Genomic DNA, 19,399 nt, shown 5'->3' with positions numbered 1-19,399 from the left:
GAGAAACAAGGGCCATAGAGGAGTTACTCATAGCACACATATCCCGGAAGAGCTGGAGCCATCCAAGGAGCAAGGAAAAGGTCATTTAAGAGAGGAAAGAAGAGGATCCTAAGGAATGGGCGCAGAGGACTCCATTGCAGTATAAAGACCTGCAAAGGAAAAGGAGCTGCTGCAACAGTTATGTGGATCAGGTGTGGGCAGAGACCAGTCAATAACAGGAAAATCAGGCCGTAAAAGTGGGAACTGGGTGTGGGTACTTTTGGGAATTTAAGATCCTGCTTGTTCAGAGAGTAGGGATGGGAAACAGAACATAGTAGCCTGAGAAATATGGCACTTTGAGGAGTTGGTCATTGCTGTGTTGGGTGGGGGGGGTGGAGAGGCTTGGAGTTCAAGAAGTCAAGACTGAGTGCAAGAATGAGGGCATCCTCCATCCTGGGCCTGTGATGAGCATCTGGGTGAAGAGACATTTGCCAAACCCAAGTACAGGAATATAAGGAAGGAGTATCATCTTTATGTAGGCACAAAAAGGCACATTCAGGTACCAGTCACCCATGCTTAGGCACCTGGGATTGCCACTGCTTTTCTGGGCTCAGAAGGTAGCCAGGGTGGAGACAGGTGGGAAATAGAAATCTAAGGTCATTGAGGATAACCAATGTAACCTTGAGCCTCTACATCTCAGGGGCATAAGTTTGACAGGTCTCAAGACCTGATTCCATAGAGTATCATTTATGCCTTGTCTGGTAATGCTACCACCTTCCAGCCCCCCTGTAGTTTGTGGGTTACTGTAGATTCCCAGATCCCCTGTAGTTTGTGGGTTACTGTAGATTCCCAGCAGCCAGTCTTTCCTGCAGCAGTTTTCTTGCCTACCTTACCTTCTTAGGACCCAAACCTCTCCATACTCTAATGACTAACCCCAGGCTTAGGTTGCATGTTATGGTTTGCATATGCTCGGCTCAGGGAGTGGCTCTATTAGGAGGTGTGGCCCTGTTGGAGTAGGTGTGGCCTTGTCAGAGTACGTGTGTCACTGGGTGTAGGCTTTACAACCCTCATCCTAGCTACCTGGAAGTCAGTATTCTGCTATCAGCCTTCAGATGAAGATGTAGAACTCTTAGCTCTGCCTGCACTGTGTCTGCCTGGATGCTGCCATGTTCCCACCTTAATGATAATGGACTGGACCTCTGAACCTGCAAGTCGGCCCCAATTATATGTTGTTCTTAGAAGACTTGCCTTGGTTATGGTGTCTGTTCACAGCAGTAAAACCCTAAGACATCACGCTTGCCCATTGGGCATCCTGCAATGGTATTGATTCTATTTCTTTACTGACTTTTGGTTGATGGTCAGGGAGCTAAAGAAGGAGGCACTGTAAATGACTGTCCTGTTAGCTACCCATGAGCCATTCCCAAGTTCCAGAGCCTGTGCCTGTGGTGTGTGTTCCAACCCAGATACCTGATGGGGACATTTGTATGTTTAGGGAGATGTGGAACACTAGGGGGAACAAAAGCATTGGACTTTCTGATCCTGGGCAGGCTCTCTCCAGGACATGGGGTGTCAGGGAGAGTGTAGTTGCTAGGGAGGAGCATGCTGGAACTTCCCAGAATCTCAGCTGATAATCATAGGCTCTTCAGTACTAGCACTCATGAAGGCATTGAACTGTTCTGAGAACATCCCTCTAGGAGCTTGGGTAAAAGCTGAGGGCAGGCTGGGGTGGAGGTAGTACCAAGCTGGGAGAGAGGTGCCATGAGTCTGTGGTGATGGAGCCTGGCAAGCAAGACTAAGGTCAGACCCAGTGTCTGTCCAGGTCTGAGGTATTCATGTACTGGGAGAAGGCTGAATGGAGGTCATCACCCCCTACAATGATTCTGTAAGAAGCTAGGCAGCTGAAGGCATGGTTGGAGCATCTCCTCTTTTTGGGGGTTAGCAAAATAAGCTTTAGAATTTGAAGGAGCTGGGAACAAAGGGAAAGCTGGGATCTACCTGGCAAGGCTTTATGCTTCCAACTCCTGAGCTAGCCAGCAAGGGGAAACAAATGCGGGTGGGAACAAGATTCATGGAGCTGGGTTGCAACAGCAAAAGCCTGGGGACTGCTGAAGGGCAAAAGTCCCCTCCCCAGCACAGCCTACCTTGTTTACCAGCTGTGATCACTCAAACAGACAATCTGGAAGGATTAATCTTTTTCTATTAGAACACATTTTGTTATTGAAGATTTAACTTTTCTTTTTTGGGGGCATATGGTGGGATAGTGGCTGGCCTTGAACTTACATAGAACTTCCTGAATGCTGAGATTACAGGTGTAAGCTACCATATTTAGGCTTAGAGAAAAAAAATTCCAGTGTTTTGAGACAAGATCTCATTTAGTCCAGACTGCCTTGATCTCAGTATATAGTTGAGGGTGACTTTGTTCTTTTGATATTCCTGTCTTCATCTCTAGAGTGCTAGGATTCCAGATGCAGAATACTATATGCAGTTTAAACCCCTTTTAGATTTACAGAAAAATGGCTGAGATAGTATGAGCACTCCCATATCCCTCAGCCATATCACAAAAATTCTTATGCTATGCCTAGTCAACAGAGGTATGCTATCAAGTAGAGTCCAGTTTATTTAGCTTTCTGCAGCATTTCTCTAAAGCCCCTTTGTTGTCCCAAGATCCCATCCAGGATAGAACATTGATTTTGTCTATCATGTTCACTGTGATTGTGAGGAGTGCTTTGTTTTGATGACCCGCAGTTCTGAAGAAAGCTGATGGAGGTAGAATGCTAGCTGGACCTTGGATGTTTGTAAGACCATGCTCATCCATCCTTTGGGGGTATCAGTGCTTATAGAACCGTTGCCCAATGTTGACAATGGCTGTCTGATAGAGATGTGTCAGATTTCCACTCATCAAAGTAGGAGTCCCTTCTCTTTACACACTTCGTTCTTTTTTTTTTCCCCCTGGAGCTGAGGACCGAACCCAGGGCCTTGTGCTTGCTAGGCAAGCGCTCTACCACTGAGCTAAATCCCCAACCCCCACACTGCATTCTTTACAAGGAAAGTTACATGTCCTTCTCCCTTGGACTATGTCAGTCACTTGCCATTCTTGTAACAAACACTTGGGCACAGCAGCTTACAGAGGTTGGGTTACTTTAGTTCACAGTTTTTGGAGTTTCAGGCAAATGTCACTTGGTTTTTCTTTCCTTTTTTTTTTTCAGAGCTGGGGACCGAACCCAGGGCCTTGTGCTTGCTAGGCAAGCGCTCTACCACTGAGCTAAATCCCCAACCCCGCAAATGTCACTTGGATATGCTGTCTTTGTCATAATACCATGGCAAGGGAGCATGGCAGCCCCATTTTGGTCAGAAAGCCACAAGAAGCAGTCCCAAATATTGTCTTCAAAGATATAGCCCAGTGACCTAACTTCCCCCCACTAAATCCTACCTTCTAAGGGTTTCACCCCTGTCCACAGCACTATAGGCTGGGGAGCAAACCTTTAATCCAGAGCCTTTGATGCAAAGTTAAAACAAACTGTGACAGGAGCCACTCTGGTGATTTTGTTGCATTCTTCCTCACAGCAGTTTTATTTGTTCTCTGCTCTTTATGTATTAGTTAAAAAGTGATTTGTTACAGTTTTCACATGGGGCCTTACTGTGTAGCCCTGGCTGTCCTGGAACTTACTATATAAATCAGGCTGGCCTCAAACTCACAGAGATCCTCCCATTTCTGCCTTCCCCTCACTGTGATTAAAGGCATGTGCCACCATATCTGGCTCTCATTATTTTGAAACAGGGTCTTAACTATAGCTGGTCTGGAACTTGACATGCAGACCATGCTGGTTTCAAGCTTGACTCTTTGAATGCTTCCTCTGCTTTTCTTTTTTCTCTTTTTCAGTCTGGGATCCTAACCCATGGAATGTTGGTGCTTCCAACATCAATTAACTTAATCTAGATAATACCGCCTGAGCATTCCCAGAGGCTTGTTTTTGCCAGTGGTTCTAGATCATGTCAAGTTGACAACCACTGTTAATTATCATGAATCCTTTAAAGTTTTATTATTTGTATATGTAGGGGTGTTATGTCTGTGTACAATTGGTGTGACTGAGACCAGAAAAGGATATCTGATCCACTGGAACTGCAGTTACAGATAGTTGTGAGCCAACATAGGACCTTTACAAAAACAGCTTCTTGACTCTCTAGTGAGAAAGCCATGGTTTGCTGCATGCTAGGCATGTGCTACACCACTTAACTTTTTTCCCAACACACTTCTCTACCATGCACTTGTGTGCACGTACATGCCTGTTTGAGCACTTGCTTGCTTTCTGGCTGTATGCCCAGCTTATGTATTTCCTGCTGTGGATTTTGAATGAGCCATTTCTCCAAGGAGTCATTCATTGGAAATGCTCATTGCTATGGAGTAGTGTTTCTGGACCTTCACAGCAGACAGAGCAAAGGGACTTGCAAAACTCATTACTCTGCACACTATCTGTATATAGACATGCAATGGTGTTTGCATTAAGCTAAATAGGAATTTGAAGTGATGTCTCTGACTCTAATCCATTACCACGTAGATCAACCTAGCCTCATCCCTTTGCTTCCCTAACTGCCTATAAAGATCTAGTGGTCTCAGATTCATTAACTCATACCCTCCCACTGCACCTCATCTGCCGTTAGTATTTTTTAAAGACTATGTAAATCAGGCTAGTCTCGAACTCTTAAAAGATCTGCTTGCTTCTGTTTCCTGAGTAACTGAATTAAAGATGTGTGCTGCCATGCCCATCTGCTTTTAGTCTTTTTTAATCTGTACTTACAAGTTTGTGTGTGTGTCTGTGTGCGCGCGCATGAGTGTATGCATGCACGCATGCACAGAGAGGCCAAAAATCAAATATGTGTCCTTTTTTTATCTTTCTCCCCACCTTATTTCCTTATTTTTTATTTACAGTTCTTAAATACATTTATTTATTCATTTATTTAATGTCTCTATATGTCATGTCAAACATATGGAAGGCATAGAACAATTGGTTCTCTCTCTACCATGTGGGGATGAAAGTCAGGTCATTGGACCTGGTAGCAAACACCAGCTGAAACATCTTGCTGGCCCTCCACTTTTTTTTGAGGCAAGTTTTCTCACTGAACTTGATGGTCACCAAGTCCCACAGATCTTCCTGTCTTTGCCTCCCCAGGACTGTGATTATAGACATGCACTGGCTTTTTCTTATGAGTTCTGGGGACCTCAACTCAGGTTCTCATGTTTGGGTAGCACTTTACTGATTCACCAATTTCTCCACCTCTAGTCTTAAATACCTGTATTTATTTATTTTAGTTTTTTAGAATTCATTTTAATTAAAATATAATTTTGTCACTTTCTTCTCCTTCCCTTTCTTCCCTCCAGCTTCTCCATTAATTTTGCATTCCTGGAGTTGGAACCCAGGGCCCTATGCTTGTTACACAGCCTGCACTTAGTCTTATGCACCTATTCCTTTGTGCGGGGACTTAAATCAACCCTTTTCCCTGCTTCAGAGATACATGTGTGACACAGTTAAACTCTTTTTGTCATAATCTGCACTCTATATTGTGACCCCTCTACCTTCTAGAAGATCACCAGGGGTTGTATACACTGCAGTTCCCTCCTCCACTGTCAAGACACTTCTGCTGAATGTCAACCCTTTACTATGACATCACCAGACAGAATGGTTTTTCTGATTTCAAAATCCTCTTTGCTTTCCCTAGTAAAACACTGTCCTTTCTTACTCCCTGTTGACTTCTGATTTGTTTCTCGTCTCTATACTTTTACCCTTTCTGACATGTTCTGTAAATGAAGTCTAATGTAAGTGGCTTGTTCCCACTGCTTTATTTCACTTACCAGTATGTGGTTTGCTTGTTTGTGGGTGGGGCAAGGTCCCATGTATCCTAGGCTGGCTTCAAACTTGCTGTGTACCTGAAGACTACCTTGAACTCCTGGTCTTCCTGCCTCTATTTCCTCACTGTGTGTGGCACCATGCCTGGCTCAACAAAACATTTTGAAGAATTATTAGTTTCTCTGTGTGGTTGCATGTTCTTTCATTCCTCACTGTCTAGTTTTCCTTTGAGCTACTAAAGGATATTCTACTTGCTTCCAGTCTTCACTAATTATGAATAAACCTTCTGGGTTTTTTTTAACCTTCTGGGTTTTAAGTGGACATAAGATTTCACACATGTGCCATAAACACCAAGGGGTATTATCACTGAGCCATATAGTAAAAGCAAGTTTAACTTCATTAGACATTGTCAAGCCTCTGCCAGGCAATGGTGGCACATGCCTTTAATCACTCTGAAGGCTGAGGTAGAAGGCTTTCTTGAGTTCAAGGCTAACCTGTTCTACATTACAAGTTCCATGACAGCTAGGGCTACATAGAGAAACTCTGCCTCGAGGAAAACAGCAACAAAATTGCCAATCCAGGTGGAGTGGCACCAAACAAGGTGAAATTGATCAAAAAACAAAACAAAACAAAACTTCCAAAGTAGCCGTTACAATTTTCATTCCCACTGTCCCTGTCAACAATATCAGTGTTCTGAATTTTAGCCATTTTAAGTGGTATCTAAAATCATTGTGTAATTTGGTAATAAGATATGGTGGTAAACACCATTTTAAATGCCTGTTACATTTGTTTGGTGAGTTGTCTCTTCAGAGGTTTGGCTTGTTTTTAAAAATTGGATTGTTCATTTTTTTTTATTTGAGTTCTCTGTGTATTCTGGATAATATTGTGTGGATCTGGGAAAACTTGGGGGCAGGGTGAGTATATTCAAAATGTGTTACATTTCCAAAGAATTAATAAAATATAATTTAAAATATTTATCTTATTTTTAATTATGTATATGGAGGGGTGTTGGGTTTTGCTCATGCCTGTAAGTTCCTATGGAGACCACAAGAGGGTATTGTATTATCTGGAGCTAGAATATATAAGCTGTTGTGAGTTACCCTGTGTGGATATTGAGAGAAGAGCTCAGGTCCTCTGGAAGAGCAACAAGCCTTAAAAATAGCTAAGTCATTTCTCCAGCAGCTTCTGTTGATTTTCAAAGTTCTTTATTCACTGCTACTACATACATTTGTATCTTGAAGTTGACATACACACTACTTCAGTGGTTATCTAAATAGTTGCAAAGGTCATAATTACCAAATGCTTAATTACAAATTTTAGATGAGAATGGCTCCATAGGTTCAAATATTTGAAAACTCGGGTCCCATTTGGTGAAACTTTTTGGGAAGGATTAGGAGTTGATGTTGTTGGCAGAAGTAGGAGGATCAGAGGTTCAAGGTCATCTTCATTTATATAGTGAGTTTGATGCATCTCTATAATCCCAATATGTGGGTAGTAGAGACTAGAATTCCAGGTCCACCTCGGTTAAACGACACCCTAACTAGGATATGGAGGTTTTGTTTGTTTTTGAGACAGGATGTCATGTATCCCAAGTCAGCCTCAAACTCACTATATAAATGAAGATGACCTTGAACCTCTGATTCTCCTACTTCTGCCTCCAAGTGCTGGGATTATAGTCCTGTTATCATCAGGCTCCTTCTTATGCAGTGCTGGGGTTGGAACCCAGGGTTTTGTATATGCTAGGCTCGAACTCTGCCAACTGAGTTCCATTCTCAGCTTCATGTGAAAAATATCACATGCAAGTGGAAGTGGCCTGTACTTCTGACTACCTGGGAGACTAAGGAGGAGAATCCCTTCAGCCCAAACCTCCATATCCTAGCTAGGGTTTCTACTGCTGCAACGAAATACCATCATCAAAGCAACTTGGGAAGAAAAGGTTTTATTTGGCTTATATTTCCAGGTAACAGCTCATCACTGAAGGAAGCCAGGACAGGAACTCAAGCAGGACAGGAACCTGGAGGCAGGAGCTGATGCAGAGGGCATGGAGGAAATGTTACTTCCTGGTTTGCTTCCCCTGGCTTGTTCAGCTTGCTTTCTTATAGATCTCAGGACCACCAGTTTAGGGATGGCCCCATCCACAAAGGGCTGAGCCCTGCCTCATCATTTACTAATTTGGAAAGTGCCTTATATTAGGCTGCCCTGGAGGCATTTTCTCAACCGAGTTTCTGTCCTTTTAGATAACTCTAGCTTGTGTCAAGTTGACATAAAACTAGCCAGCATACCACACAACAACAAAAAAGAAAAACTCAAACCCCCAAAGAAACAAAATCACATCATGTGCAGATAATCATCCTAGAGCAGGAAATAAGGCCTCTTAGTTGGCATTTGCTCCTCTCCAGGAGTCTCTGAGCCTTCTTATCTTGCTCAATGTGGACAGTTTCCAGTTACTCAGAAACAAGTGTATGTGTGTGATACATTTGTGAAATTTAATATTTGCAAGATAGAAGTTATTTTATTTTATTTTTCATCAGGAGTTTTGGAGATCCATCCTCTTGTGCCCCTTCAGCTCCCCTCTTTTTCATGACACCTGGTCAGGTGGACAGAACTGTATCTAGGCTCTTGTTGGGAGCATTTATCTATAGCACTGACATCTAGTGGTCGCTTGTATTACTACCACCTTTAGCTTTCTTCTGACATCTTTACTAGGTCATAATTGATAAGCATGTTAATAAGATGTCTTTACTCCACCAATCCCCCGAGGACAAGTCCTTAGCCATGCTGTCTGTTTTGTACTTAAGGCAAGTGCCTTTGTTCCCCGGGGTCCCCGTATCATCAATTAGGTGTTCCTGCAATAAAGGCTGATTGAGAAGGATCCAACGGTGTTGCGTCTTCCTTGCCGGTTGAGGTGGGCGCGACAGGCTCTGTTAACTGAGAGAGGCGACTGGAAAAGGTCAGGAGGCAGGAACTTAGAACACTAGAGTCAACAAGCTACATCTAGTCCCTGTGATTTGGCAGAGGCCTTGTGACATAGCCTTGCCTGGATTTTGCCCCTGTGACAGTCAGCAGACCCTCCTTGCAGGAAAGACACAGAGCTGTAATAGGGCTGGCTGGGGTGAGGGTGATGTAGAGGAATCCTCAAATATTTGGGTGAAGTTTCACCTCAGTATTTCCTGTGTGCCTCACCTGGGCTGTGTCAGTTGCTTTAAGGAAGAAGACCTGGCAAGGTGATTTGCAGTGGCAGGTGCTCTGAAGAGGGGACAGAGTCATGACCTAGAGAACTGGCAGGCAGAGGCAACGGAGGCCTGTCTGAGGAGGCAGGGTGCCAGACTAATTAATGGAATGAGGGCTGAGCAGACATCTGGGCAAAGATGGCTAGCCCATGCAAAGGCTAGGGGCAGGTACAGAGGAGGTTGAAGAAGGGAAAAGAGTTGGAGAAAAAGGGGCCAGAAATTCATCAGACTCCTATTCTGCCAAAGACTCGTACTCTGCCACGGAGTGGCATATGTGCCTCTGGGAGCCATATAACCCCAGCGAAGGGACTGATGTGGTGCAAAAGAGGAGGGCCAAGAGGTAAGGGTGGAAGCAAAGGGAGCCAGCTGGTGGAGACTTGGGTGTGCTGGCATCAAGGTTTCAGGGGCTGGCAGGGATTAGGAGAAGAGACTGCTTGCTGAGCAGCAAATGGCCTGGATAATCTGTGGACATTATATTAGAACAGGGAAGGCAGACACTAGGCCTATGTATGACAACACTTTTGGACAAAGTCCCCAGTGGTGCAAAGGCCCTGGGGTCACTCACTGGGCTACCAGGGCACTGGAGCACCCAATAGTCAGCAAGCATAACTAAAGAATCAGACAGTGGTGGCCAGAACCCAGGAATTGTCTTACGAGGTTCCCTGCAGTGCTGCGGCCACAGACACCGCGTGCTCAGCTGTCCAGGGCTCACGGGGCCGCGCGCAGAGGGGGCGGGGCCGACGGGGCGCGGGCGGGGGGCTCGGCGACACAACAGCTACTGCGCTAGGAGACATTGCGGCGGCGGTGGCGGCGTTGGCAGCAGCTGCAGGTCCGCACCACCCCCGCTCTGGACTGGGGGCAAACAGGCGAGCGGAACCGGCGGGCCGGGGCGTACAGGGACCAAGGCATCTTAGCTCCGCAGCCCACCACCCTCACACACACCTGTGACGCCCGGCGCGCCCCCCTGCCCGCACGCGCACAGCCCACGCAGCTCTGGACACAGGCGGCTGAGGTTGCGGAGTCCCCCCACGCTGAGGCGCCAGGGGCCAAGCAGCGATTAGGGGGCTGCGTGGGTGGCTGTGGTCGTGACAGGTGGCTGCAAGCAGGGTCGCAGGTGCATTCGAGCGGGTTGGTGACCTACGTGGTGTGTGCTTGAGCTGAGCCACTATGGAAGGTCTGGTGGGGGAGGGGCAAGGGCCCTATGGGTGGAGGTGGGTCTCATGAACCAGGATCAGAGTGTATGGAGCCTTCTGGAAAATAGTCGGCAGTTCTGGCTCGATGTGTGGAGGCAGAAAAGGGGTGTCATAGTGTTGGTAGCCAACATTAGGTGTGCTCTGGATGCTGGGGGTGGGGGGAGCACAGGCTGGCGCAGCATACCTGGGTGGGAGGCCCGCATGCAGTGGTCTGCCTCCGTGGGAGTGTGTGTGTCCCTGGCTGTGGGGGAGGAGTAAGGTGTGCTTGGGCTTGGGAGTGAATGACTCCATCTTGAGTTGGGGGACTATTAGGCTTGGTGGGCAAGGGAGCTGCGTGTTGCCAAGGGGCCTCGCTCTACCCCCATCACCCCACCCCCAGACATGCTGCTGCTCAAGAAACAGACGGAGGACATCAGCAGTGTCTATGAGATCCGGGAGAAGCTGGGCTCGTGAGTGTTCATGCTGGGCTGTGGGTGTGAGTGCTTGTGAATGTGGGGCATGTGCACATGTGAGCAAATGTGCGAAGGAGCTTGGAAGTGGTGTGTGTGTGGCATGAGTGTGAACATGGGGGTAAGTTGTGAGGTGTGCTGTTGTGTGTGTGAGTGAGGTGGTGTGTGAATGTGTCAGTGTATGTGAACCTGTGTAAGGTGGTGTGGGGATCTGTGTGTGCACACTTAGGGATGTGTATTAAGATGGGTGGTACAGCCTGAACACCTCCTCCATTTTGATCTTCATCCTCCTCTCACTGGCACCCTCTCCTTCTTTTCTTGCCTTCTACCATCTGACTCTGCGGCAGGGGTGCCTTCTCTGAGGTGATGCTGGCCCAGGAAAGGGGCTCTGCTCATCTTGTGGCCCTCAAGTGCATTCCCAAGAAAGCACTTCGGGGCAAGGAGGCCCTGGTGGAGAATGAGATCGCAGTACTCCGCAGGTGTGCTCACTTTCCTCTTGGGCTGGGGAGACCTGTGACCACCCAGGCTGAGTCCTCTGGACTCATTAGGCCCGGTTGCCATTCTGCAGGGGGTGGGGGTGGAGTAGACATTTCTTCTCCTTTGAGTCTGCATGTCTCCATGGCAACATTAGAGGCACCCTATCCATCTGTGCTTTATAAATGGCCCACAGAAGTATGTGTTCTAGGAAGGCCTGGGCTAGTCAGGGCAGGGATTGGTAGGGAATGGGGGCCCAGGTGAAGGAAGATAAGCAGGCTCAGGACAGAGCTCTTCCAGATGAAGAGGCTCCATTGATCCCATCAGGAGACTTTTCTCTATTTCAGGATTAGCCACCCCAACATTGTGGCTCTGGAGGACGTCCACGAGAGCCCTTCCCATCTCTACTTGGCCATGGAGCTGTGAGGAGGGCTGCTGGGGTGCTGGGCAGAAGGGGTGCAATGTCCAAGTCTATCCCTGGGTCAGTTGACCTGCCTTGTTCCTTTTACCTCCAGGGTAACAGGTGGTGAACTGTTTGACCGAATCATGGAGCGGGGCTCCTACACAGAGAAGGATGCGAGCCACCTTGTAGGGCAGGTCCTTGGTGCTGTCTCCTACCTTCATAGCCTGGGCATCGTGCACCGGGACCTCAAGGTGCCTGGCTGTTTCTCTCTACCCTATCCCACTTATCTTTGGACCTGAGTGTCATTTTTTTTCAACATTCACTTCAATCTAGGTCAAAGGAAATTAAGGGTGCTGAGGCCCACCCTATCCCAATGCCCAAGCCATTCTCAGACTTATAGGCCCTTTCCCTGGTCCCATGTGTCAACAGCCTGAAAACCTCCTCTATGCCACACCTTTTGAGGACTCCAAGATCATGGTCTCTGACTTTGGCCTGTCCAAAATTCAAGCTGGCAACATGCTAGGCACAGCCTGTGGGACCCCAGGATATGTGGGTAAGAGGAAAGCACTCTAAGGCTCACTGTGGTGGGGAGGGAGCTGGTGACCCAGGGGATGCCAAGGCTCCAGGACCTGGGGCAGCTGCTGCCTGTGGCAGTCTATTCCTGAGTCTGAATAGGTATACCAGGTGGCCCTCAAGGGCATGCCATGTGTGCGTGCCTATGCAGACATGTTTGTCTGTCTGTCTGCCTCTGGCCGCCAGCCCCAGAGCTCCTGGAGCAGAAACCCTACGGGAAGGCCGTAGATGTGTGGGCCCTGGGTGTCATCTCCTACATCCTGTGAGTGACCGCTTCGACGGCTCAACTCCTACCTGCTTGTCCCTGCTGGGTTGGGGAGGGGTGGACAACCGGGTGATTCATCTGTGGGTGCCAGGCTGTGTGGGTACCCCCCCTTCTATGATGAGAGCGATCCTGAACTCTTCAGCCAGATTCTGAGGGCCAGCTACGAGTTTGACTCTCCCTTTTGGGATGACATCTCAGAATCAGGTGAGTGCAAGGCTGGCCCTATCCTGGGGACTGACAAAGGGGCCAGGGACAGGGCAGACTGACCTTGCCCCTGCTCCAGCCAAAGACTTCATTCGGCACCTTCTGGAACGTGATCCCCAGAAGAGGTTCACCTGCCAACAGGCCTTACAGCATCTCTGGTGAGTGGGATGCCTGGTATGTGGCACAGGGGCAGGAGTAACACCTGTGCTGACTCCCAACCTTCCTGTAGGATCTCTGGGGATGCAGCCTTGGACAGGGACATCCTAGGTTCTGTCAGTGAGCAGATCCAGAAGAATTTTGCCAGGACCCACTGGAAGGTGAGCATAGAGAGAGAGAGAGATTACCATGCTCCTGTTTCAGGGTGTAGCTACTAGTCTTGATGGTGGTCTTAGAATTGGTCTTGGTGCTGGGCCTAGCTTGGCCTGACCCTGCTCTTTTCCCACAGCGTGCATTCAATGCCACATCATTCCTACGTCACATCCGTAAGCTGGGACAGAGCCCAGAGGGTGAGGAGGCCTCCAGGCAGGGTATGACCCGTCACAGCCACCCAGGCCTTGGGACTAGCCAGTCTCCCAAGTGGTGACAACCAGGTGTGTGAATCCTACACCCTCCCTCTGGAAACTAGTTTCTTAGGGAGCCTAGAGGGTAGCAATGAACTAAGTGGGGTCTGGAGAGCCAAGGGAAGAGTGTCAGAGAAAGAGAAGCTGGGCAGAGCAGTAGTCAGGCCTCTTATGCTAATAGGATAGGGGCATGACCCTATGGAGTCTCTGTGAAAGGAAAGGGAAAGCTTGAATACGATGCTAGGAAGGACCCAGGAAAGCTGGGCACATCTTGAACCTGTTTTCCTCTGCTTCTTTCTCCTCCTCACCACCCCAGGTGGATGCCAAGGAAGGCCAAGTGGACTGACTCCTAGCTTTTCTTTCCTCCAGCCCTTTTGATCTCCTTCCCTGATCCTTGTCCCCCGGACTGGCCTCTGTTGGAAAGTCCAAGACCGTGGGTGTGATGCATGGCACTGGGGTATGGGGCTTCCCAAGTATGTCCCCAGCCTCTGTCCTTTGTTGCTGCCACCCTCTATGGAAACTGAGGAGGTATTCAAAAATGGATTTGGGGGCCATCCTTCCTGCACCTTGCACGCACATATGCATTGCGTGGCTGTTCTGTGCTTTGCTGACTGTGGGTGGTCCTGCTTGTGTTGTAGCCCTTTAGTTCCTCCTCTTTCCAACCAATAAAGACAAACAGAACAATGCCCTGGTGCTGAACTGGGGATGGGATGAGCATGGGGTTGTGCGGTCACCTCAAAAAAAGGACATGAAGGAAGCACGTCCTCTGCCAGTGGATCTTGTGCTCTGCCTCTTGTACTTCTCCTTGCTGGGATCATGGCACAGGCACTCTGAATTGTTCAAGGACTTCCTGATTCTGACCCTCAGAGTACTGCCAGCAAGAGGCTGCCTGGCTACCTGGTTGCCCTGGGTGTGAGAGGAAACGGACACCAGCAATGTCTACTGGGCTGCCAGCAGGGGGCAATAGCAGGAGGTGTAATTCAGCAGCAGCAGCAGCAGCAGCAGCAGCAGCAGCAGCAGCAGCAGCAGCAGCAGCAGCAGCAGCAGCAGCAGTCTGGTCCTAATTCCCCATCCTGGGCTGGAAAGGGCTTGAAAGTGACTAGAGTTCAGTTTATTTTCCTCCACTGCTGCTTCTGGTTTGATGAGTCATGGGCTATCATCTGGTTCTGGTGCTCTAGCCCCATTTACCACCAGTAAACCAGGATTCCAGAAGCCTATCTTGCTGGGCTCAGTGAAGGGTAGGCCTCAGCCAGAATTTAAAGGAGCTTGCTCTAGCTTCCAGTGTGTGAGGTGGATGACAGATCCTGATTGGGGTGTGTGTGTGTGTGTGTGTGTGTGTGTGTGTGTGTGTTTGTGTGAGAAGTCTCATTTTGTCCAATTTTGGGATCCAAAGGGAAGCACTGAGGTCCAAGAGAGTGCTGGCCTGGGTTTCTGGGACAGAAGCTACTCTAGGTTTCAGGATTGGAGCCAGGAGGTTTGGAAGCAAGCAGACAGCTTTCTCCTCTGTCCTCATGGTCACCTCAGGCCATCCTGTGCTTCAGACTTTGGGCCATGTGTCCTGACAAGTTTGCCCAGTGTCCTGCTGTTACCCCTATGGAGTCAGTAGAGGAAAACCTTAGACATCTGGTACCAAAAATGAGTTTCAGCACCTTGATTTACTCACCTCCAGTGAACTGTCCTGGGAACTCATTGTCTTTTGGCCACCTTTTCCAGTCTCTTTTTGACTGCTCCATGTACCTCATCTTTTCCTTCAGCCATGTATGATACCTATCCATTCTTACTTTGTTGATGCAGTACTGATTGACCTTCTACTTTGCAAGGGGAGGCTTTTGGAGGGGGAAGGGGGTGGTTTTATGGGGACAATACGCACAGGAAAAGCATTCTTCTAGCTACTCTGGCAGCCTTAGCATGAGCATCAGAGCCAGCTGTCCAGAAAGAATCAGCACTCAGTTCAGACCACCAGCTCTTCCAGACTAAGCATAAGGCCAGATCACTTCTGGCCCCTTGATACAGATTGGCCTTGACATAGAGTGCAGTATGACCTCACCACCAGCAGGGGATGCCACAGACCCATGTTTAGACATCTGAGTCACTTTTTAATGCTTTAGTAACTGAGGCAGCAGCTCAAATCCATTCCTTGCCCACCAGGTCCCCAAATCTTGCCCTAGATACATTTGAGCTAGGGAGAGAGGTCCATCCTGTTCATTTTGGAATAAAGTTCCAGGGACAACGCTGGGTCATACAAAGGCAGCATGTCTTTTATCCTTCCCAGATCTTCCCATTGTAGGAGGGCATTTTGAGAGAGTAGGGCTTTGGGTCACCTAGCAGAGAGACCGGTTGTCTCCTCTGCATATTAGTGGAAGGCAGGGGTGCTGAAACAGCGTGCAGGTGCTTGTCCATAGAGCAAGGAGCCACACCAAAACTTGGAATGGGAACGGGACAGCCTGTGAGCAAAGGTGCTGCTGATGTGTTCTCCAAAAGCAGCATTCTTGTTCAGTTTGGGGTGAGAGCTGGCTGTAAAAGTCAGGTGCTCAGTTGGAGAGATGGCTCAGTGGTTAAGGGCACTCACTGCTATTTCAGAGGGTCTGGGTTCAAATCCCAGCACTCACATGGCAGCTCACAACTGTCTGTAACTCTTAAGATCTGATGCTCTCACATAGACATACATGCAGGCAAAACAGCAATGCACATAAAATAAAGGCAAATTCATGTTCTTAAAAAAAGTGAGGTAGTATAAAATAGGAGCTGAGTCCAGTCTTTAAGGGACAGGTAGAAATTCAGGGAGTATCTCTTGTGTGTATCATAAGAGAACATTGCCTCACCAGATCTTGGCCAAACAGGAATCATACAAATGTGAGTGGCAGGGGTTTCAGAGAAGCTCAACTTGTAGGGCTATGTGGGTAACAGGTTTTGTTGTTATTTTGAGACTAAGTCTCATGTAGTACACCTGACTGGCTTTAAGCTTGCTGTGTGGCCTTCAACGTCTGACTCTCAGGCTTCCACTTCCTGAGTGCTGGAATTAACGGTGTGCAATGTGGTGCTGGGGATAAACCCAGGATTTAGCACGTGGTAGGCAGGCATTCTACCAACTGAATCTCATACCCAACCTGAGATAGGAGCTCTTTAGGATTTGGATAGATGGGCTTGGCAACAGATCTAGGGAAAGATTTCCACTGGGATGGCTTTGGGGGAGAGGTAATGAGATCATTCTTGGATATGGTAAGTTAAAGATGCTCGAGGAATCTAAAAGTAGAGAAAACACCAACTTGTGCTTCACTCTTCTTTTAGCAAATATGTATCTGGCTTCATAGCTAATATTTATGGAAGGCTTCTCTCTCATAATAAAAAGGAAGCTGACAAGGACTCTTTATTGGGCACTTATGCCAACCTTTGTAAAGCTTAATGGGCATTCACTTAAAGCTCAGCTGGGAGTGAGGCAGCTGTTGTCATCATCATCCTTACAATCAATGTGGAAAAACCGAAGAATAAAAAAACCCAGTAATGGAGCAAAGGCCACACAGCTTATGGCAGAGTGAGAATCTAAAAACCACTGTCTTACCCTGAATCCTGCTTGCTTCTATGTGAGGGAGAGTGCTTGCTTAGGACGTAAGGATTGGGTAACTGAAGAAAAAGAGAGTTCTTTCTAGTCCCCTCTTAGGAGAAGTCTAATTTCAGTTTTAACTTTAAAAGATTTTGTGTAACTGTTAGCATCCTTGTGACTTCATTCAATGTCCCATTAAATAGAAACCCTGGAAATCTAATTGTAGTAGGGGTAGCGATAAGATCTAGGCCCGATAAGATCCCTCTAGAGTTTAGGTAAAGAATAGCCCAGAAGTGGAATAGTAATGGTGACTGGGAGATGGACACTTCTGAGTTCATATGAGGAACAAGGCACGTGATACAGAGAACTTTTAGTTGAAGTGGGACCCAGTGGAAGTGTGCTGTCAGGGGAAGGGCAGGAGTGGGTCACAGGTGACTAAAGAATGTGACCAAGAACCCAGGAAAGAGTTGGCAACATAGCCATAAGTTCCTTCCTGACAGGCATGTATGTCCAAAGGATATGTTGCAGTCACATTCTCTACCCAGGGCTAGCTTTAGCCAGGCCTCCTATCTACATCCCCAGCTGCAGGTGAGCATTTTATGTGTGGTATGGGGATCAGACTCAGGTTGTCAGACTTTTGTGGCTAGAGCTTTCACAAATTGAGTAAATTGAGCAAGTTTCACAAACTTGCCAGCCCAACAAAAGAACCTTTTAAAAGTAATTTTCAATATTTTCAACCCTATCTGGCTATTCTGATCAATATTAAAACCTCACCCTCAGGTCTCCTCCCTCACTATCTAAGGAGATTTTTGACAGCTCCCCTTCCTGAGGGGCTATATCTTACTTACCTAGAATGATTATCTGAGCAGAAAAACAAGTGTATTTTGCCAGATTCTCCTTGTAGAACTTTTATAAATCTTTAAAAATTAATTTATGTGTATGAGTGTTTGCCAGCATGCATATCTGTACACCATTTGCATACCTGGTGCTCTCAGAGGTCAGGAGAGGGCAAAAGATCCCTTGAATTAGAATTATAGATGGTGGTTAGCCATCATCTGAGCACTGAGAGTTGATCCCAGTTCCTCCAGAAGAACAGCAGCAATCAGTGCTCTTAACCACTGAGTCATCTTCCCATACTGTTTTTGCAATTTTTTGGTGTGCTGCTTTATGTACTTTTCAGTTCTGTTTCAAGTTGGTCCAATGCTTTATTTAAAATTAGTACTAGGATTGGCTTTGCCTTAAAATCCACTTTGTCGATATTACCATAGCAACAACTACTTTTTGTTAATGTTTTCCTACTAGTTAAAAAAATCCTTTTCTGGAGGCTGGAGAGATGGCTCAGTGGCTAAGAGCACTGACTGCTCTTCCAGAGGTCCTGAGTTCAATTCCCAGCAACCACATGGTGGCTCACAGCCATCTGTAATGGGATCTGATGCCCTCTTCTGGTGTGTCTGAAGTCAGCTGCAGTGTACTCATATACATTAAATAAATAGTTTAAAAAATCCTTTTCCAAGATTAAATTTTTTATGGGGCTGGAGAGATTGATTAGCAGTTAACAGAACTTGTTACCCTTGCAGAGGATGTAGGTTCAATTTCTACCACCCACAGCTGATCTACAAGCATCAATAACTCCAGTGCCAGGGGATCCAACACTCCCTCCTCTGTCATCCTAGAGCCCTAAGCATGTTTGTGGTGCACATACATGCACGAGGGCAAACTACTCATACACTTAAATTGAAATGTTTTTAAAAAAGGTGAGTGTGGTAGTGCAGGTCTTTAATCCCAGCCCCTGGAAGGCAGAGGTAGGCAGAACTCTGAGAGTTCAGGGCCAGCCTGGTCTACATAGGCATTCTAGCCAACCAGGTCTATACATTAAGACCCTGTCTAAAAATAAAAATTAAATTTTATTGGGATAGAATTCACTCACCCAGTACAAAATTCATGGTTTAAAGTGTAAATTTTGGCTAGGCATGGTGGCACAGGCTTGTAATTCCAGCACTTATCCTTGGGTATATGAGATATTGCTACATTTTCAGTCCCAATATCATGTACAGGTCAATGAGTTTCCCAAAAATCACTACTGTCTAGTACAAAAAGAAACCCCGTACCCATTAGCAGTCATGCCTCCCACAGTCATTCGAGGGCATTTCATGGCTTTGATTTGCATTTCTTTGATGATAAATGATGTCACACACATCTTTTCATGCATTTATTAGTCTGTGTGTGTGTGTGTGTGTGTGTGTGTGTGTGTGTGTGTGCGCGCGCGCGTGTGCGTGTGTGTGTGTTTGAAACAGAGTCTTATGTCAGTTAAATGGCCCAAAACTTGATATGTGGCTGAGCCTACCTAGCCTTGGACTTCTGATCCTCTCTACTTGTTCATTTTTTTGAGTCATATGTCTTTTTGTTAATGAGTTCTTTATATTTTCTAGTTAGTAGATCCTTATCAGATATGCAATTTGTAAGTATTTTCTCCCACTCCACGGGCCATCTTTTTACTCTTTGATGCACAAGTGTTTTAGTCTTGTGATAAACTCCAATAGTTTTCTTAGTTTCCTGTGTTGTGATGTATGTTGTCTGACTTTCCTGGGGAGATATGAACAAATGTCTGTTCATCTCAGATGAAGCACTGATGACAGACAGACTAAAGAAATGATTCCACCAGCTGTAGCTCAGTGAACTGCTGAG

General features: G+C 47.0%; 1 protein-coding gene across 11 annotated transcripts; it reads left to right on the top strand.

Annotated features, from left to right (window-relative positions):
• The first annotated feature begins 9,829 nt into the window (after window positions 1–9,829).
• Pnck (pregnancy up-regulated nonubiquitous CaM kinase) lies at window positions 9,830–13,857 on the top strand. 11 transcript variants are annotated; one of them, XM_087599310.1, is made up of 12 exons: window positions 9,830–9,881; window positions 10,625–10,694; window positions 11,042–11,173; window positions 11,516–11,590; window positions 11,684–11,822; window positions 12,001–12,124; window positions 12,331–12,406; window positions 12,552–12,613; window positions 12,693–12,771; window positions 12,843–12,930; window positions 13,059–13,203; window positions 13,490–13,857. In XM_087599310.1, exons 2-11 carry the CDS (start codon window positions 10,627–10,629, stop codon window positions 13,194–13,196), a joined length of 981 nt encoding a protein of 326 aa, XP_087455436.1. In that variant the 5' UTR covers window positions 9,830–9,881; window positions 10,625–10,626; the 3' UTR covers window positions 13,197–13,203; window positions 13,490–13,857. The 11 variants fall into 11 exon arrangements, with proteins under 11 accessions (XP_087455436.1, XP_087455431.1, XP_087455432.1 ...); XM_087599305.1 differs by having other exon boundaries at window positions 12,501–12,613; XM_087599306.1 differs by having other exon boundaries at window positions 9,830–9,918; window positions 12,501–12,613.
• The last annotated feature ends 5,542 nt before the right edge of the window (window positions 13,858–19,399 follow it).

The sequence above is a fragment of the Rattus norvegicus genome, chromosome X (genome assembly GCF_021556685.1).
Source record: "Rattus norvegicus strain SHRSP/BbbUtx chromosome X, alternate assembly SHRSP_T2T, whole genome shotgun sequence".
NCBI lineage: Eukaryota > Metazoa > Chordata > Mammalia > Rodentia > Muridae > Rattus > Rattus norvegicus.
The sequence above is the reverse complement of the archived record's forward strand: the minus strand, read 5'-3'. Positions and strand labels throughout refer to the sequence as shown.

What these genes read in the sequence shown, in the direction of transcription:
- Pnck (XM_087599304.1), top strand. An exon ending in CTCTACTTGGCCATGGAGCT is followed by an intron (nt 11,591 to 11,683) that starts GTGAGGAGGGCT and finishes TTTTACCTCCAG; the next exon opens with GGTAACAGGTGGTGAACTGT. An exon ending in GGATGACATCTCAGAATCAG is followed by an intron (nt 12,614 to 12,692) that starts GTGAGTGCAAGG and finishes CCCCTGCTCCAG; the next exon opens with CCAAAGACTTCATTCGGCAC.